At 38.7% G+C, this 21942-nt stretch overlaps 1 protein-coding gene across 1 annotated transcript in view; it reads right to left on the bottom strand.

Moving 5' to 3' along the window:
• Positions 1-18378, bottom strand: part of LOC130679258 (uncharacterized) — a 70281-nt gene extending 51903 nt beyond the window's left edge. Inside the window, exon 1 of the mRNA XM_057487881.1 lies at positions 18167-18378. Within this exon, the coding sequence (XP_057343864.1) occupies positions 18167-18378 (212 nt within the window). The remainder of the gene's footprint in view (positions 1-18166) is intronic.
• Between the last annotated feature and the right edge of the window lie 3564 nt (positions 18379-21942).

Raw genomic sequence — 21942 nt, 5'->3', positions numbered from 1 at the left:
AAATGGTTCAGAATCCATTATTATGAATTTAAGACAAAACAATGCCTTTGCTATTGGCTTTACTTACAGCACTGTCTTGTTTATTTTTTGTGATCACAGAAGTGTTTGTAAATACTTCCCTAGTACCCAAATTTAAGCAGTCTTTCATGCCCCAAAGTGTGGAGTAGTAAAAATCCAAGCCTGGCTGGACAGGACTCACTAACTTCTCTTTCCACCAAAGAGCTTAGAGGATGGACAGTGAGACGCATCCTGAATCAAGGCATTCTCAGGCCTCCTTGGGGACACAGATGTGCTAGTGGTTTGTCATCGAATGTGATCATCTTAACTAGTAATCCATGCAGCTAGGACTTGACTCTGGTCTGTCTCAGATGCTTTTCACCAGTACGCCAGTGGATTTCAACTTGACAATGCATCACAGACACCTGGGTGTCTTACTAAAACACAGATTGCTGGGCCTCATCCCTAGAATTTTACTTACCATTACTAGGGCTTCTCTGAAGTGTATTCCCGGGCCTAGCAGCATCAACATCATTTGTGAATTTATTACAAGGGCAAGTTATTAGGCCCCACTCAAGACCTTGTGAATCAGAAACTCTGGGGTGGTGGGCCCAGCGATCTGTTTTAACAGGCCTTGCAGATGAATCTGATAGTCCCCAGTTTTAGAACCACTGTGCTCTTCTACCTTGTCTTCCTCATATTCTTCTTTTTTTTAATTATCCTCAGCAAAAATAATTCTACCAAAGCTAAATTTCTTCTAATTGAATTAAATGATGTATTAAAGCAATTTTATTCATGTTTTGCTCTCACTGGGACATGAGGCCTGAAAAATATTAGTATTCATAGAGGATTCTTTTATGATTACTTCAAGTTTGCACTGAAATTTAATCAGATAATACTGAGTTGGGGGGTGGAATTAATCCTATTCAAGAACCACTCTGCCAGGGCCTTACGAGCACTTTCTAAATTAATCTTCATTACACTACTATGAGGTTTTGTGATCTTAATTTTACAGAAGAGAAAAACTGAGACTTAGGTAACCTAATTGATTTAAGGCCACCTTCTTATTAAGAGGCAGAAATCAGGAATGTTCAAACAAAGATTCCTCTAATTCCAAAACTCATGAACTCTCTACTTCGTGGCAGGAGCTTGGAGAACAAAAATCCTGTGTGGGCTCCAACACCCAAACTATGCAACATTGAGTAAGCGATTTAATCTCTATTTCAATTTCTCCATCTATCAATAATGTTATCATAATCTGCCCCTCCCACACTGGAATGTTAGAACAAATGAGGAAAGAAAAAGGATAAGTGCTTTGAGTTTTAAAAAAGAAACATAAACAAGGCAAGTTATTACGGTATTGTATGTTTAGCCAAAGGTTGCTACATGAAGACTGAGCATTGACTCTTTCCTGATTATCTCCTGATTCACATATAACAGGTTCAAAGGCTATACTTGATGCCAAAGAAAAAGTTGTTTGACTTCATTTGTCAGAGTCTCATTAAGTTAAAGATTACAGAGGACTTGATGTGTCTCTTTCAAAAATTACAGGGAATCTCTCACCATGTTCATAGGCTCCAGGTTGTCGCCAAATTGCTGGCCAGTCCTCATCCTAGAGAACTTTACTCCAAACCCTTTCTTCTCCCCATTAGAGGCAACCCCTCCAACCTCATGGCTCCAACCACTAGGCAAACACTTAAAATTCCTCTTACTTTATTATGTGGAAGGATTTAGCTTTCAGTCCTCTCAGGCCTGGCTCCTGGCCTATCTTTGTTGAATTACCGGGTTACACAATTCCAGGGGGTATCATTCACAAAGAATACAACCTGAATGGTGCTCAAAGGGGTGCCAATTGCAAAGACCACAAGAGGAATGATCCCCCTGTAATTGTGCAAGGCTGCAGCCCTGTCTGTGCATAGGTCCCACCCTAAAAATCCATTAAGGGGTTTTGTTAGACAAAAGAGCCATCTACTTGGGTGTCCACCATTTGTCTTGCTTTTAAATAATGGGGTTCGTTTTTGTTCATTTTCATGTAGGCCTGATCGAATACTTAGCTTAAATCCTGGGCTCCACACTCTTCTGTGGCATTTTCCACTCTCTGCTATAACATTATTGCCAGTCTCTCCACAAGACTTGCGAGTTTCATGAAGAATTTGTCATATTCTGTCTTCCTCACCTTTCATCCCTGACTCCGCAAGTGCTTGAAAAGTGTTTGCTGAACTGAATAAAAGCGCAATGTATTAGTATATGTCCTAATATAATTGGCAGAGATTTGACAAATGGCTCTCAAGTATGTTGTTTGACCCACAGACTTTTGTACCAAGAAATAAATTGAGCCAAAATGTTTAAATTGGGAAACATCGTGTCAAATCAAACTCCCAGTAGCTGATGTCTCTTAAAACCATAGACACGTTGGCTGACTAGGGGTACATCCCACAAGCTGTCAGTGTCTTTAGCTCAGATGCAGCTGTATATTGAGGTAGTAAATGAGTTGGCCTCACTCACATGTGAAATCTTCATGGTAGGCACTGAGTCTGGAGCCACTGCTTGGGAGGTCATATGAATGTTTTGAAGAAACAAGTATAGAATTTTGCCTTATAGATTTTACGTGTGTTCATAATTGTTTATTCCCATATGTTATGTTTTAAGTCGTTTATACATTTTAAATTGTTTTTCTGGGGTAGAATATTGTGGGGTACTATGTTGTACCATTTCTAAACAACCCACGCAAGTGCAGACATCCAGTTACAAATACCATTAACACCAACACTTTAATGGCATTGTAGCTGATGTTTTGTCACCTGCCTTGAAAATAGAAAAGACAAATAACAGCAACTATTTGAATAATTTTCATTCATGACTAACTTTATGGAGTGGGATCCCCCAACACCACCCCAATGAAGAAACACAAGCCCAGCTAGTTCAGGTAGCTAGCAAGTAATGGAGCCAGGATTAGAACCCAGGCAGTCTGTCTCCACAGCCATGCTCTTAACCACTAAATTAATATTTATTGAGCCTTTCCCATGTGCTATGGCTATGACTGCCTCTCAACTCAAAGAGACTCCAGATTTATAGAAGAGTGTGTGTATCTCTATCAGGCCTTTTATAAGGTGCTGTAATAAACCCACACAGCTCCTTCTCATCCCCACCTTTGCTCTCCCCAACCCCAGGTCATATTGATAGGTTTATAATCTTCCATTTTGAAGTGTACAAACTTCCAGACATCCAAGACTTCCTTTAATTCCAAAATAATTCTTGCACAAAGTTTGTTTCCATGGTAAGTTATCATGACAAGTCCTATGTATGTGCTGAACAAAAGGCATCTTTTAAAGACAATGGAAGCTATCTGAGGCAATATAATATTGACAATGGAAACCGTATTTGTAGTAAATTGTGCTTGTATGGAGAAATGGGAGATAGCAAAGTTGAATTTAAGCAAAAATGTCACATTGGCACAAATGCAGTAAAAACTCAAAAACAGAGGACCTAAAAGGGAACAGTCATCAAATGTTAGCATATTTTACATTTAATTTTTAATTAAATATCAAGAAAAAGTATGGGAACTAACACTCTCCTTTCAAAGGGTAAAAAATTTAAACTTCTTTTGTCCAGATTGAGCCACTTAGCAAGTCTCAGGAATTTAAGAGGATGCATTCAATCCACCTTCACTTTTTCATTGAGGATGTAGACCATCTTACTCTACCTCGGTTTCTCTTTCTGTAAAATATTCATCATAAGTGCATCTTTATATCATAGAGATGTTGTGAGACATAACTAATAAATGATTATAAAGCACAGTTCTTTGAAGTATAAAGCACTACATAATTACTAAATACTATAATAATCATCCTCATAATAATAGTAATTTTCAACCAACACATCAACTGGACCCAGATGCCTTCGGTCACTTCCCAATTACAAGTGTATATGCCAACTATGAAATATAGTACAAATCTTAAACCACAACCAGACTAGCTCCACTCCCTTTCTCTTTCCTATACAGAGTCTGAAGTCAGTCTGCCAGAGACACATCTCAGGTCCATCACTTGCTGGCTGTGTGACCCAGCTCACGCAAGACATTTTATCCTCTCCAGCCTCTGATTCCTTACTCCAACCTCTATTTCTTTATCTATAAAATAACTGTAATAATAATACACAACTCACAAGACTGTTGTGAGAGTTCAACAAATTAAGACATATAGAGCTCTGTACCAGTGCCTGGCAGATTGTAAGAGGTCAATGAATGTTAACAGTGATGATGACCAGCAACAACATCTGAAAAAACCTAATAGCAGGCAGCTGTCTAACCATGTTATTGGACGAAAGAGAAAGAAAAATCAATACACTCAATTTGGACTGGATTGACAACACTGTCTGGATTATGTTAATGTTTATAAAATAAAAGCAATTTTAATGTTAAACTTCAATAGAAAAAAGAAAAGGTGAGGCATTTTACTTCTGCAGTGTGTTTGTCTGTCTTTAATGATTATGCATAACGTTAATGACTAACTACATTTTGGTAACAGATGATTAGGGGAAAATATGGGTGTAAAATGGAAAAGGGCAATGTTCTCCATTCCCCAGCCTGCTCCTCTGCACATGTGTAACCACTGTTAATGATCTGGATGCTCCTTTCCAGACCTTTATTGGTGTATTTACATCCATATAAACAAAACTGAATTACCCAAAAGGCAGATGAAGTATGTACTTAAAGCACCAGCAAAACAGAACCAAAAATAATTTTTTAAAGAATTTGACATTTTTATAAATGCAAAGATATAAAAATTCAGAATTTATTGAGACTTACTTAATTGTAACATGGTTTTAATCTTCATGTAAATAAAAGGCATTATTTCATATGCACTATAAACTCTTCAAGTGCTTAGGACCTTTTTAAAGATCTTAATCCAAGCCTGCATTATAAGTATATATATGTACCCATATTTTTTAGAAAATAATTATAATCATCTTGTCTTACAACTGCTTTATTTATGTAAGTGATTTTACACATTGTGATATTTACTCAATGACAATCCAAATAAGAAGGAACTTTCACCGTATCTGCCATTTTACTCCACTAAGAACTACTCATGTATAAAGGTACTACCAGAGGTCCAACTCGAGTACAATTTGAGTTTCAAAAGCTTCCTTTTCCAACACATTTTCCAAATTTCATTTTCCAACACAGTTTCAAGCCAGTGTAATACAGTTCTTTTCTAACCTCCACAGAGTATATGATAGAAAGAAATCCTGCCGACCAGGAGCAATCTAAATGGTGACTGTGGAAAGACGCCAAGGAAATCGAATTGCGCCAAAGGCAGAAACCTCAAGTTGCTTTCTGAACCAACAGAAATTCATTCGGGAGCTGACTTCCACTAAGACAAGAAGTATTTCACTTACAAAGATAGGACATATGTGGAGATTATATTCGGGACCAGGCAATAAAGAGGAAAAGGAAAGCTACATTGTCTTTCAGGAGACAGAAAGAAGAGAACATTCCCTGAAGAGAGATCAGTGATCTTTCCTGACCAAAGAAAGAATGCTTAAGCAATAGTTTATAATTACATGTATTTTAAATGTTTCCATTATAGGAAATTAACTGCTGAAATTTTATTATTCCTTCAATAAAGTCAAAGCATTTACAAGATACAAACATATACGTAAAGAGAGATCAAATATATATATATATATATATATATATATATATGTATATCTATTTGAAATAACCCTAGATCTGAACACTGCAAATATTTGCGACACACTGTGAATAAGGCAGGGGGGTCAGGATATCAAGAACTCTACTCACAGAAAGTGTCCTCTAAGAATCAAGATGCCAGTTGGAGTGACAAGTTATATATAGACTTATAGAAAAAGAGCCTAATAATGCAAAGCATCCTGGGGTAAATGCTGAATGAATAACACAGCTACTAATCCTTGGAGACCTTTTCCATCATCCATGGTCTGAGGACCAAATAAGAAGTAGAATTTAAATAGCGTCTTAAAGAATTTGTAGAAATTATAGGGAAAGGAGGGAAATAAAAAGGAACCCAGTTTTCAAAAGAGTATACAAGTACACAGCACAACCAAAAGACCGTGAGCAGATCCTTTTAGCTGAAACGAAGAGGTTGGGTAGGCAGATTGGGCCTCTAGTCTGAAGTGTCTTGACTACTCAATTAAGATATTTGTACATTATCTTTCTAGGCAATAAAGAATCAAAGCTGGTTTCCTGACTGTAAGACATCAGAATTAAAGTACATTTCTTACAAAAAACTTTACTTTTCATGAAGGAAATTTGCAAAACACAGAAAAACATAAAAAAAATAAAATAAAAGTCACCAAAACCCACTATCCATGTTACATTTCTGATGGATAAATTTGTAGCATCTTTTTCTGGTCACATATCTGTGTGTGTGTGCATTTGTGCACATATTAGGATTATGCCTTATTCACTCAACATCTTTTGCCAGTATCTTCTTATTAAAAATAATAACTGCACTACATTTCATCATATAAATATAATATATTGTACTTCCCCTGTTTTCCACTTTTCAACCAGGCACAAATAACTAAAATTAATCCAAGGTTAACCTAAGCAGAATGTAGAACAGATTGGAGTAAGGATAAACTGAGAGCAGAAGGAACAATTAAGAAGCTGTTTATGTAGAGGACTGTTTATGTAAATTAGGGCATATTTACACACCAGAATAGTTCATAGCTATTATATTACAATATAACTATTATTTCAAAAAATAATGCTGCTCCCATGTACTATTGCAAAGTGATCTCCCAAATATTCTCTCCTCCCCAATCTCTTATTTTTGGAGTACTCCAGAACTCAGTGTTTTCTCTTTTCTTCCATCTATATTCCCTCCCTTGATGATGATCTCTATGCAGAAGTTCATACAAGTTTTCTGTAACAGAACTCAAAATTATAAGCAAAAAATGCTACTCCACTCCCATGCTATCCAATAGGAGAAATTACAAATACAAAATGCTGCTGTCCTGCTCTAAAACGGAGCCTTGGAAGTGAGGCACCTTGAAGCTGGGGATATGCTACAGCCTGAGCAAGGGCTTGGAGACAGGAGCAGAATGATATGATGAAGGAATCAGTAAGGAGACATTGCTATTTCAAAGTCAGGGGATGGAATGCATGGGAACAAAATCACCCATCAGTTTGGGCAATTTGCTCTTTGACCTCTGTTCATTCTGTTTGTAGAATAACCACCTGAAACCATGTGATACGGGTTCCTAAAATGGTGCGTGACTCATTGTGAAGGGAGGAGAGGGAGAAAGTATCTGTGGGCTAATTACCAAAATAATGCTCCTGATATAGAAAGCAAATGTAGATGATTCTTTTTCATTTCCAATACTATCTCTGCATCAAAGTTTCTCTCATTGTTTCTATTATAAGCTCTGCTTTTCACCAACATCACCTAAAATTTGCAAAGAATTCTTTTTTCATACTGAAAAGGCCTGGCTTCTTTGACATGACTGCAGTTTGTCCCCCACTATATATGCCCCCCAAAGTATTTACATGTTTCTCCAATCTATAGAAAACCATTTTGGGGTCTTGAAAACAGTCTCTTTACAGATGGAGAGAATGTGAGAGCAATGCCCTCAGTGTGCTGGCTAAAAACTGCAATGCCTGCCCAGCACTGTGCCTCCTCTCATAACAGGGGATGCTCTACTGAATGAGCCCCTGTATGTCAAGATTCAAAAAGTTCTTGTTTGCTCCAGTCGAACAAAGCCCTCACAGACAGTGGGATCTGCAGGGTAGCCACCAAGTGTGTGAAACCAAGGTTCCCTCCACCACACTGCTGAATAGTTTATCGTAATGGCAGTTCTCACCTTCATGTATGGAGGCTGGTGTTCACGTGGCCATCCTGCACAGGGTTCCCACTGACTTCAAAGGAAATGACACAGAACAGAACCCCATGGTGTGAGGAGAAACAAGCAGCATCTGACCAAAACTAGGTCATTTTTTTTTTCATTCTCTCCATATAAATGGCTAAATTGATATACAGAATATGTAAAGGCCACCTTTCACATTAGCAGTGTATGAATTGTCAGAGGTACATACACTTCCTGGGAGCTTGACACTGAACTCCTTTTCATGTAGGAGGGAAAGAGAGGGGTTACCTTGTAGAGAAATCCATCCCAATCCCGTTTTTCTGGGTCTGCAAGACCCCCAGGAGACCAAAGTGATTCATTTTACTTAAAGCTGGCCTTAAGGCAAATCTTAAGGTAAAAAGAGAAGATGGAGGGGGAAAAAAGGAGGAGGAGAGAGATGGGGAGAGAAAAAAGAAAATATAAGTGTTACGTTTATTAAATATCTGGATAGGGGAGGTCTCTTTCTAAGCTTAAAAGCAAGGGGAGGAGTCACTAAAGATTAGTAAATTTAATTACAAAAAAATGGAAACTTCTACATGTCAAAAATCAAAATAAGATGATTTAAATGGAAAATAAAATGCTGAGGGAAATATTGGTGACAACTTTGAAAAGATTAATATTCTTAGTATTAGAATTTTCTACAGACTGAATAAAAATAAAACAAGTTCCAGATGGACAAAGAAATGTTTAACAACATTTCTTGGGATGGGTGGATGGGGAGGGTGAAGAGAATAAAGGGGCATAAAAAATTCTCAATCATAATATAAGTTGGCTACAGGGATAGTAGAATAGAATGGGGAATATGGCCAATGATTCTGTAACATCTTTCTGTGTTAACAGATAATAATGGCACTAGTGGGGGTGAAGAGCTAATAATATGGGTAACTGCTGAACCACTGTGTTGTATATTTGAAACCAATATAAGGCTGTACATCAATGACACTTCAATAAAAAAAACTTTCAATTAACATGGGGAAAAAAATATTTCTAAAGATGTTTAACATGATAGAAAAGTTTCTAAAATTTCTAAAAATGTAAAATTTTTTAAATCTTCAACAAAAATAAAAAGTATAGATGAGTATCTGACCTCTGGAGAGAGAAGGCAATCTGAAGCTCAAAAATAATTAGTAAAAGATCAACATATTTGTCCATGTAAAAATTTTAATTCTGTAAATTAAAAAAAAATTTTTAAACAACTAGTTAACTTGGGAAACACTTGCAACAAACAAGCAATTATTCTCCTGAATTTATAAACAACTCAAGAGGTTCCTTTTTTAAAAAAAGCACTAGGATTTCTGTAGAAAAACAAAGGATTCATACAATTTACAGAAATGTATGTAAAAGTGGCTAATAAACATTTGAAAAATGTTCTGTCACTAATAACCAATAAAAATAGTGAAATAACAATTCCTTTCAGATTGACAAATGTAAAAAAAAAAATGTAACCTTTTCAAATATGTTATGAGCAGAAAGTGTACTTATTTAAATAGCACTATTTCAAAAGAGCAACAAAGCAAAGTCCCAAAAATGTACATAATAAAACATGTACAGAACCTAAATAAAGAAAATGAACTACTCAGGAGGCCCAGGCCTTCCCAAGGAAGGTATTCTAGCATGGTGGCAGTTTAAGAGTATCAGGAGATGGGCTGTACATGGACAGATCAAGCAAATTAGTAGAATATTGAGGATGAAACAAGTCAAGTTTCTCATTGCGACAGAAGAGCAAGATAAATACAGATGGAGGAAAGCTAGAATGAGCCTTGTAGTAACATATTGGAATGGAACATGTCAATGTGAACTCTAGGTTTCCTTTATAGGTAGATAGACACAGAAATAAATATAGATGCAAATGTGTGTGTATATATACTTGTACATGAATGTATGTATTTTGATACATATTTATGTGTAAGCATACATATATTTCCTCGCTCAGTACAGGCAGAAGGACTGGGAGAAGGGACTCCTATAGTAACTGATCTAGGGCTTAGATCTTGGCTTCTAAATACCACCTTCTCTTCCCCACACAGACTGTTCTTTGAGGAGCTCATCCATTCCCTAAAGCTTCTTGCAAAGGACACCTACATTTGTATTTCAAGACCAGACCTTTCATCTAAGTCCCAGATTAATATATTCAAACTGCTAATGTGACATCTCTACTTTATTATCTCACAGACTGTTTTTTCCACACAGCAGTTAACTCCTTTTGGGTTCCTGGACCCGATTCCAAGATGTGGGGGGGGGAGGGGGAGGGTGTTCCCACACACACCACCAAGAAATTCCCCACCACCAGCAGGGTGTCCAAGAACTCAAGTCTGATGCTACCTGCCCAGAGACAGCACCAGATTCCCCAGGTTAAGGGCTCCTTCCTGAGAGACTGAGCTCCACCGGCACTCCAGTGGCAAGTCCCAGGCAGTTCCCTGGGCTTCTGACCAACCACCTACAGATAGGAGGTTCCATGTCCTCCCCCTTAGGTTCTATTAATTGGCTAGAGTGGCTCACAGAACTCAGGAAAACACTTAGTTTACCACTTTAACAAAGGATACAAGTTAACAGCCAGATGAAAAGATATATAGGGCAAGGTCCCAAATAAAGGATCTTCTGTCCTCATGGAGTTTGGGGCCTGGCTCAGTGGCATGTGGAAGCATTCTGGTTCTCTCCCCAACTGAGAAGCAGGATGCAAGAGGAAACTATGCTCTTCCCATGTTTTTGTGAGGGTTTCATTGCATAGTCAGGATTGACTAAATCATTGGCCATTGGCTGACTCAACCTCCAGCCCCCACCCTTGGGGTAGGCATCCAAAAGTCTCTCAGAAACATGACAAGACACCCATTTCACCTTTAAGGCTCTGAAGAGTTTCCGAAACTGTGAGTGAAGACCAAATACACCTGGGAAATATCTATTTCTTACAACTCATTATATCACACAAAGCCTTCAAACAACATAGTCAAAACAGAATGTTTTTTGTGTCCTCCCCAAGCCATTCCTCCCCACTGTCCCTGTCTCTAAAGATGGTAACACTCCTCACTGGGTCACTGAAGTCAGCAGCCTGGGAGTCACCCTATTCTCTTCCCTTTCCCTTATCCTTCATAGTCAATCCATCAGCAGGTCCAAATTGTTCTACCTTCAAAATGTAGCTTGAATTCATTCACTTATCCTCATCCCCATTTGTGACTATGCTAGTTGAAGCCATCATTCTCTTTTCTGGATTACTGCAATAGCTTTCAAAGTGTTCCCTCTACTTCCATGGTAACTGTACATTCTATTATCAACACAGCCAGAGTGGACTCTTAAAATGTGATTGGGGCATGACATTCTCCTGAAAACCCTTATAACCTTTCTGTGATTTTCCAGTCTGTTAGAACAAATCCAAGTGCCTGGCTATGGCCGAAAAGACACTGCATGACCTGGCTATCTGCCTGAGGCCTCCAACTTCATGCCGTGCACTTTATCCCACAGCTTACAACTCTGCAGTCCAAGTTCCTAGAACACGGCAGCCTCTTTCCTGTTTCAGAATTTTTGCACATGCTTTTCTTTCTGCTTGTAATGCTCTTTCACATTTTCATGTAATTGGCTCCTTCTTGTTCTTTAGTCCTTAGCTTAAATGTCAATTCTTCAAGGCAGAATTTCTTGGCCGTCTTTCCTAATTAGAACCCTCTATTCTTCCTAATCACAGCCAAATATTTTTATTCTTCCTATCACAAGTTGCAATTGCTTTATCTATCTATTTGGTTTACTGTCTGTCTTTCCCCTAACATAAAAGATGTAAGGGAGTGATCTTGTCTTTCTTATCTCTCTGTACCCAATAGCCCAGCACAGTGTATACCACATACCATACAGTTGATAATTTTTTTATGGCATTTAAAAAATATTTGTAGAAACCTATTACATGCTAGGTGCTGGGAATTCAGAGGCAGAATACATAATTCCCTCTACTGGCTTATAGTCAAGAAAGAAAGTAAAGAGGAAAGTAAATAAGAAATTGTGATTCTGTATAATTAATGTTGTAATGCAGAAAGTATCATATAGGAGAAGCACCCAATCTTGGCTCAAGGAAGATTCCAAAAGGCTTGCTGGAAGATTTGACCTCATAGTGAAACCTGCAGGACAGATGAGTTAGTCATCAAAGATCTATGGGGCAGAGCAGAGGCAAAGAACAGTATGTGCCCTGAAAATGAGGCAGAGTATGGCATTTTTAAGGAAGCTAAATGCCTTTGTGGAAGGAGAGTAGAGATGAGGCTGAGGAGGATAAATGGTAAGAGATGAAGCTATAGAAGCTGATATAATGGTAAACCTCATTAAACAGTTTGTATTTCATCTTGAGGGAAGACATACAGGGAGTAACATGATCAGTGCTGTCTTACACAAAGGCTATTTTGACTGCAGTTTGTCTAAGGGGTTTCATATATGCTCTCACGAAGAAAGAGATAAGAGGAAATGGCAGCAATCTAGCTGAAAGCTGGCAGGATGGCAGTGACCTAAACTAGGGCCATAGCAGTAGGAATACAAAGAATAAGATAGATTTGAAGGCTGTTTAAAAGGTAGGAGTGGCAGAAATGGGCTATCTAATAAATAATTTGACAAATGATGTGAGGACAAATGTTTAGGTATTTGGAGGAAAAGAGTTAGATCCTTACTTCAAAACTACTGCCCAGTTTATCAACAAATCTTCATAGCTCTACTTTCACAATAAATCTGGTATCTGAAAACTTCCCAACATCTTCACTGGTACCACCTTAGCCCAAGCCACTTTCTTTTTTCTTTTTTTGCCTATTTACTGTTTTGGCCATACCAATCACCACCAATAGGTCAGTCACCTTTGCTTTCTCCATCCAGTCTCAGCTCCTAAGCATTACTAGATAAAATTCTTCTAGAGTAGGAAAACAAAAATTCATCAATAACTACCCAATCTCAGCTGGGTCATAGTTACTCACAGGTTATCTTTTAATGTTCCCCAATCACTTTTGATAATCAGTATTACCTTAGTGCAAGCTGCCATTATCTTTCACCTGGATTATTTGGAAAACCACTCAGTTTATTTCTGCCCTTGTACCCCAGAGTGTGTCTTTTAAAACAGTAAGTCAGACTGTGTCCCTCTTTTGCTCAAATCTTTCCTTTCCTCAAATGGCTTCCCACCTCACTGAGAGTAAAAGTTGAATCCCTTACGTTCAGCACACACAAGCTTCCCCATCTTACTGCTCAAATCTCATCTCTTATGACTCATTTTTCTCACTCACCTTTAGCTGTACTTGCTTCCTTGATGCTGCTTGAACACACTGCACTGCTTACGCTCCAACTGCAAGGATTTGTCTGTGTTGTTCTCTCCACCTGAGATGCTTTTCCAACAAATACCCCTAAGGCCTGTGTCCTTACCCCCTTCAGGGTTTTACTCAGATGTCACCTTCTTAGCAAGACCTTCAAACACCACCCTACTTTAAATGACAAACTTTCCTTGCTTTATTTCTCTCTATAGCATTTATCACAGAGTATGTCAGTTTTAACATTCCACACACACTTTTCTTATTTATTGTATCTATTGTTTCTCTCCCTATACTAGAATGTGTGTTTCATTAATAAGAGCTTTTTTGGTCTGTCTTGTTCACTGCTGTATCTTCTGAGCATAGTAAGTGCTTACTAAATACTTTTTTAGGGAATCAGTGTAGCTAACAAAGTGTAATACCCAGAATATATAAAGTACTTCTACACATCAAAGGAAATATAAAAACAACCAACTGAAAAGTTAGCCAAGGATATGAATAATTACTTCACAGAATAAACACATAATCAATAAACCTAAGAAAAGGGATCCAGCTTTGCCAGTAATCAGTGAATTAAGCACAATGAGATATCTTTGTGTAACCATCAGATTAAACACATTTTAAAAGTCTGACAATACCAAGCTCTGGTAAGGATATAGAGCACCAGGAACGCTCATGCACTGCTGGTACAGCTTTGGAGATTTGAAATATCTAGTAAATACTAAAAATATGCATACCCTTTACCCAGCAATTCTAATCCTACATATAAACACAAGAAATAAGTTCTAACCTGTCTTTTTACAAAAGAAATACAAGAGAATGTTCATGTCAGCATTATTAGTAATAGCCCCAAACCAGAAACTCAAATACCCATTATTGATAGAATAAACACATAAATTTGGCACTTGCATACATGGGATAATTTACAGCAGTAAAAATGAGTGAACTTCAGCCAAACAACACATGAAAACTATCTAAAACTACCTAAAAGCCAAAGGGCAAAGGAGCCTGGAAGATGATCCTCCCTGTGATACCACACAGAGCAGGGACGGGGTGGGAGATGCATCTGAGAGCAAATAGGAAATTGACAGGCACATATGGGAAGCTGGATTTGAGTGCAGCTCCTCTGGCTGGTGAGATGGAAGGGCCATGGTCCAGTCAGCTCATTTCCAGACAACTCAGAATGAGTTTCTGGAATTATTTTTTGGATTATCCTGTTTGTCGTTCTGTAGCATATTTCCTTGCCCATTATTTACCCCCTCTACTCACCCATGTCACTGATCACTCTTTAATTTATCAGATAGTGTACGGGGCACTATAGAGGACAGAAGGACATATAAGACATGAACTCTGCCCCCTGGAGTTTGGAATCTAGTTTCAAAGAAAACACTTAATGATGATCGAGTGCCACATTCATTTGCTCAAGAAAAACAATATCAAAAGGTGGTACAGTAAGTCTCCTGGGAAATCAGGCCAGAAAGGGATTGCTTCTGACTGAGGTAGGCAGGGATATTTCTAGGAAAAAGGTGGAATTTCAAATATATTTTAGAAGATGACTGAAGTTTCTGTGGGCACACACAGGAAAAAGCTCACTAATAATAATATATGGTGGTAAAGAGCATAAGGAAGGTTCAGAAAGGGCATCCAGTAGAGGTGGACTGAAGCACAGAATAAACACAGGGAAGAACAGGGAGAGAAGGGTAAATAGGAAGGTTGAGCCTATATGCTGAAGAATCTTGAAAAGGGTGCTATGGAGTTTTAAATTCAATTAATAGGTTTTGATATGGGAATAATTTGACAAAAGTGGTATGGAGGAGTAAACTGGTAGTGATAATACAAATTGGTTTGGAAAGGGCATCTGGAGGCATATATATTTATTAAGAAAATGCAATTATGTTAACTGCTTCATATGCATTATTTCATTTCATCTTACAGTAACTCTATTAGGTAGGTCTTACAATCCTAATATTTTAGGATAGAAAACTGAACTTCAGAGAGAACATATCATTTCATGAAGTTGTATAGCAGAGAAATACTGGAGACATCCTTCAAATCCAGGTCTCTTTTTCTCCAAAAGCTGTACTTTAACTCTCTGCTATATTGCTTCTATTTTAACACCATCAGTTAAGATTCTATCTATCTCCGAGGAGGAGATGGTTTGCATCTGATCTAAGTTGGTAGAAGTAAGGAGTATTACTTCAGAAAGGTCAAAAGCAGACAAGCAGAAACAGAAAGTGATTTTTCAACTGGAGGGAAGTATTGATGCATTTGGATATGACAGGCAGCTTCTAAAGTGGTCCCCAATGATCCCAGTTCTTAATACTCATGTCTTTGTGTAATCTCCTCCCCTTGAGAGTGGACTGGATTTACTAACTCACTTCTAAAGAATAGAGAATAATGCAGAAGTGATGGACTTTCACCTCCAAGATTAAGTTATAAAAAGACTGTAGTTTCTGTCTTGGGGGCTCATTCATGCCTTCTCTCTCTTGAACCATTAGCTGCATGTCATGAGCACCCTTATTGAGAGGTCCATATGACAAGGAACTGACATCTGAGGCCCATAGCTAGTGAGGACTAAGGCTTGCAACAGCCATGGAAATGAGTTTGCAGGCAGATTCTCTCTCAGTAAACCCTTGAGAAGACAGTAGCCCTACCCAACAGCTTGATTTCATCCTTAAGAGAGACCCTGAGCCACAGACACCCAGCTAATCCCATTCCAGATTGCTGACCCACAGACATTGTGAGATATATTTGTTGTTTGTGAGACAATGTTTGTTGTTTTCAGCCATTAAGTTATAGAATAACATGGTATACAGCCATGGGTAACTGATACCAACTGGTGGTCTTGGTAGAGTTTAACAGAATTACCTAGGGAGTTTTAAAAATGATTAATTCCTGCACTTGGGTATTCTCATATATCTCAATGTCACCCTAATCCTCCACACAGGGACATGGGAGAATATCCTATCACTGAAGTGTGTCTGTGGAACAAACTTTGAGAATTATCTAGTGGATCTGAAAATATATTTATCTCTTCTTTCTCCCAAAACTCTAATAAAAATATGAATTAAGAAAATTACACACCAATAAGTCCAACAGAATGTAAAACAAGGTAACAGTAAATGAGATAGCTACACAATCTCAGGAAGTGAAAGCGTATGGAGGAGTAATTGTCAGGTTTCGCCTTGTCCATTCAGCAATGTGCATGTAACGTAGGAAGCCTAGGAGAAGCACCGTGATTTCTGCCACAGAACCCTAGAAGTCTTGGGTACAGGGAATAGTCAGAGCTCCAGTTCCACTTCACTGCCCTTGCCCTACTGTGGACTGCCTTGATCAACAACTATTCTAATCCTTCCAGTGTGCAGAGGCTACCTGGGAAGTAAAAAAAAAAAAAAAAATTCCACACTTCTTTACATTTGGTTTTCAGGATATGAATTAGATTCTCAAAATGAAATATATTTGCATTAGATCTGGAAGGTGGAAATTGGGGGTAGAGGCCATCTTCTTGATCCTCTGAGTCAGCATGGCCATGGTGGCTTCATGAGGCTTGGAACACAGGTACTGTAGCCTGTTTCATATCTGAGCCCCCTGGAAGCCTAGCCTTGTCTTCTTTTTAAGTCCTTCCCATAAATTTGGAAGCTCCTTAGCACTTGAATCAAATCTCTTTCTGATTAAAAAACATATATATCTACGTTGGCTGCTGTTTTCTTTAATGAACCATGACTGGATAAGGGATGTTTACTATCTGGAGAGGTTGACCAAACACATAAACACATAAAGAACATATAAACACATAAAGAAAATTCACAAGAATTAATTGACATAAAGTCCTAAAATATTCTAGAAGACTAAAACAGATCATGCAGGAAGGAGAAACAGAATGCCATTAGCTTTCTCACAGAGGTTAGGAGGTAATGAAACAGTAAATTCCAAATTGTTGGCAAAGTGGATTTTCAATCTAGATAGAATTCTATATAAACTCCCAAATGTGCAAAGGTAAAATTTAAAAATTTTAGATATGCAAGATCTCAAAAAACTTACGTTCACGCTAGGGAGCTATTGGAGGAAGTATTCCAACGAAACAATGGAAGAAACCAGGGAAGCGGCATGCATGGAGTCCAGGAAAAGGAGGATCCTGCACAGGAGAGAAGAAAAGGGAATTACCAGAAGTCACAGGTGGCCAGCTGTGCTACAGGCCTAGAGAGCAGCCAGTCACAGGAGGATGGGGCCTCCAGCAGGGCTTTTTAAAGGTGGGGGGTAAATCTCTGAAACTAATTGATTGATGACCTGATGTATTTAACTATACAGAGAGGAATTTTACAGCTCTGGGGAGAAGAAAAGGATTAATCATGATACATAGAAAACAAAATCAAACAACAAGGTAAGTAACAGAATTCTCCTATAAAAGTCTATGTGATCATAATACACTATATGTCTCAGCAGTGAACAATATTTACATGAGCATAACAGTGTGAACATGAACACTGAATTAATCAAAACTCCTATATTGGAAGGAAGGAGGTTCAAAGAAAGATGATTTCACTTTTATGCCGATTGAGTTTAAGTTATACAGGATGGGACCCTAGGTAGAAATGTCAACAAGTTATAGAATGTCAGGCTAAAGATGTAGATTTTTTTAGCAATCTGACTGAGCTGTGTTAGTAGAGAAGACTATTAAAGTGCAGTCTAGAGACAAAGTTGAAGACCAAGAATAGAATCCTGACCCTATTTAGGGCCAGATAAAGAAAAACATTCAATAAAGATGTAAATAATTAGAGGAAGAAGTGTTTGAGGTAGGACACTTCTTGAAAAATGGGGGGGAAACATCATAATCAGGAACCAGGAACATATGCCTTCTTCTGTCCACCAAGCCTGATGAGGATGTTGACCTTGGCCACATCAGTGTGACAGAGCCCCTTCACAGCCTGTTTGATCTGGTGCTTGCTGACTTGACATCCACAGTGAACAAATACTGTTGTCTTCTGTCTTCCCCCTGGCCAACTCAGTGGTCAGGTGACCCTCACGATGGCCTAGAGGTCAAGCTGGTTAATCGTAGGGGGGCTCCCCTGAGAATTGTGGGCTGCTTTCTGAGCTGCAGTGAATCCTGGGTCTTTGGAAAATGGATGACATTGAGATCTTCTCTGTCTTCATAGCTGTGGATGCCTTTCAGCACAGTCTTCTTGGCCTCCAAAACCTTTGCTTTGGCTTTTGGAGGGGAAGGAGCAGGGACTTCCATCTTCACTTTCAGTTCTATCTTCATTAAAAGCCAAAGCCTCTTGGTTTGAATGATAAGGAGGTCACTGCTGACTTCCCCCGATTTCATTCTAGTGGGGTAAGAAGAATTAGAGAATGGGATAAGAGAAAGAAATATCAGAGTCTTAAAAATTCTTAGCATTACATAGTGCCAAAGTATTTGCTAGTTGCAAGTGAGTAAAAGTAAGTTAGTGGGGAGATCTGGCTGTTGCCACCTTAACTCGGTAATTAATGTTAGCATCACTAAAAGTGGGACAATCAGAGGTAATGTGCCTAAAATGTGAGGCAATATAAAGCACTGACAAAAATGTTTAACTTGAAACTTTAATTGAAATCAGCCTTTATATATCATCTCCAGTTTACAGTAAATACAGGGGTAGGTGAATATGTTAAATGACACCAAAAAAAAATCAGGCAAATCTAGAAGGTAGGACATTAACTAGGGACTATGGGTCTAGTCTCTAAAACAGTTCAATGACATAAAAAAGAGGGAGGGGAGCACTGTTGAAATCAAAAGAGAATTAAGCCGCAGACAATCTAAGCAATGCATGGTCTTAAATTGAATCCTGGCTTTAAAAAAACAGTGGTAGAACTCATTTTTTGAGATCACTGGGAAAATCTGAATATGGTCTGTCACATGATATGAAGGCATTATTATTGTTTTGTTAATTGTAATAATGATATTATTTTTTAAGAGATGCATCCTAAACTAATTAGGGGCAAAGTGCATGATGTCTACAATTAATTAAGAAGACTCCAGGAAAAGAATGATGAAGCAAATATGAACAATTTCACCAATGACTAGGTGCAAATATTTTGGTATCTACTGTGGTATTCTACTTTTCTGTATATTTGAAAATTATAACAAAATTAAAAATAAGCTAAGCAGTAGAAAGAAAGTGATGAAGTAGTATCTTGAGGCACTGAGTCAAGGTTGCTTTTACTGCAGACAAATGTATGTAAGCTGAAGGGAAGAAGGCAGTAGAGAGAGAGGAAGTGATGGAGCAAAGTCAAAGTGGGATGGGATGGAATGACACATGAAGAGTTTAGGCCCAGAAAAGAAGATCACTGCCTATTCCTCTCAGACAAGAGGGACAAAAAATAGTGAGTGAAGAGAGCATTCTAAAGTAGAGACAGTCAGGCTGGGGAATGGGCCTTCCCCTGGAGAAGGCTAAGGGTATTCACCAAGAATAGTGAAGGTGGGTTTGGGCACTTGAGGAATATGAAAATGTTCTGGAAATGCTGCTGGGTAAATTCTGTTGAGATGCATTCTGAAAGAAGGGTGTTAAGCAGATGAACTTAGATAGCATCCATTTATAGCAAACTCAATCAGCACAATTTTATGATTCCCTTCGGGCATGTTCATCAACCTGGATATGGAAGAAAAAGCTAGAGAATGCTAGATTTCCCCTGAAGTAGAGGAAGGAAAGGTGACAATCCCACAAATCAAACAAGTGAGTGTGAGTGTTCCTAGGTTTTTTAGTAAGGCCATACCTAACTAGCCACTCATAAGAGGCCCCCTGCATGGGGCTTTGAGTATGACAGGAAGTGTGTTAATAATAGACTAAAACAAGAAGGGCTGAAAGGGATAGGAAGTCATGTTTGCTGTGAAAGATGGTGGAACGGAGGGAAGATGTAAGGCAAGTAGAGGGAATGACAAGTTGTAGTCAAAACAGGAAGCACACAGGGTGAAAGTTTGGAGAACATAAAGTTCCAAGTGGTATTGAGCTCCCAGGAATGGCCATACAGATCTTCAACTAAAGTAGAAACTGGTCTGCCCGTTATTACATGAAAATGAAGATGGAATTAGTAGGCAGCCTCTAAGATAACCCTCAAAGATCCCCACTTGCTGTTACACACCTTTGTATAAGCCCTTCCCCTGGAGTGTAGACTGGACCTTGTGACTTCCTTCTAATAAATGAAATAAGGCAAAAATAATAGGCTGTCACCTCTGAGATGAGTTTACAAAAAATCTCTGGCTTCCATCTTGCCTGTCTTCTCCTGCTTTTCCACTTGTTTGCTCTATGAAGCCAGCTGCCGTGCTGGGAGATGCCCCATAGAGACCAACAAGGCAAGGAACTGAGGGAGGGCCTAGTCAACGGCCCAGGAAGTCATGAGGCCTGTCAACAATCATATGAGTGAGATTGGAATGGCCCCTCCCCAGCCAAGCCTTAGATGATGCAACCCTGCTGACACCTTGATGGCAGCTTTGTGAAACTCTTGGCCAAAGGATCCAGATAAGTCTTGCCCAGAAACTGTGAGATAATAAATATTTGCTTTTATAACCCAATAAGTTGGGGTGATTTTTAACATAGACATAAATAACTAACACAATGGATGTTAATGTCTTGAGAATACCAGGAGACAAGATAGAAAGGAAACCCAGGAATCCAGGAGCAACGATCATCATAAAGCTGTAAGTCGGAGCTTATCCAACTTCATTGTGCATACAGCTCACTTGAGGGTCTTGTTAGAATTCAGATTCTGATTCAAAAGTTCTGAGGCCTGAGTTTTTGCATTTCTAACAAGTTCAGAGATGAAGTTGATGCTGCTGGTCCTCTAAGAAGTAAGGATCTAAAGTACCCTGGGGATTAGCAGAGAGACGAAGAGAGCAGAGAAGATGGGTGAAGGTGAATTAGGACAATCCAAATCAATAAGCTTGTGTAGCTGTCAAGTTGTTCACTAAAACAAAGAGGCAGGCTAAGGTATACATAAGCCATGGCCTTAGGTTAGGCCAGGAAATAATACAGAAGGATTGGATAAGCAGATGAAGCTGGATGAAAGCCTAAAACATTGAATATTGCCTAAGACTGGCTTTCACGAGTTCCCCATGGTGTAAGGTTTGGATTAGTCTCTTACAGTGAGGGAATAAGATTTTCTCTCCCTCAATCTCCCTCTCTCAATTATTCTTAGTATCTAGCCACATTCATTTAAAAGAACCCAGTTTAGAAAGGTCATCAGGATAGATGGAGAAAGAACTACTTTCATTCACTCACTCACTCATTCATTCAACAACCCTGCACTGAGCACTTATTATGTGCTAGGCATTGAGGAAACAAAAATGGATAAGGGAGTCCTTATTCCAGTTATTGAAACAGCAGGGGAGACAGGTACATCAAAGAGCTGCTAGAATACAAGGGACTGGTGCTATAACAGAGGTATAAAAGTTATAGTAGCCTGGTCAGGTGATTAATTTTTCCCTAAGCCCCTGGGCAGAAGGCTCAGAGAACCGGTAAGGCGTGAGTTGGGCCCTCAGAGAGTAGACATTGCAGGGGAATCACGGAATTCTAGGCAGATCAGTTTGTAAATACATCTCTCTCAGACACTCTCCTGGTCCCAATAACTTAAGCTCACACATGAACAGACTTCTCATCTTCTCTTGGTTTCCTTTGTGGGAAGAGAAACCTCAGAGAGCCCAACATAAGCATTGCGCCACTTGCTGCTGTGTTTCTCATTGTAAATGACTAAATCAATTTTCTGATACGAATCAGACTCACATGAGTTTGGGATGCATAAGCCAGTTTTTCTTAGGGCCTGACCAAGCCAA

This window comes from Manis pentadactyla, chromosome 10 (assembly GCF_030020395.1).
Source record: "Manis pentadactyla isolate mManPen7 chromosome 10, mManPen7.hap1, whole genome shotgun sequence".
Lineage (NCBI taxonomy): Eukaryota > Metazoa > Chordata > Mammalia > Pholidota > Manidae > Manis > Manis pentadactyla.
This window is presented reverse-complemented; position numbering and strand designations above follow the sequence as displayed.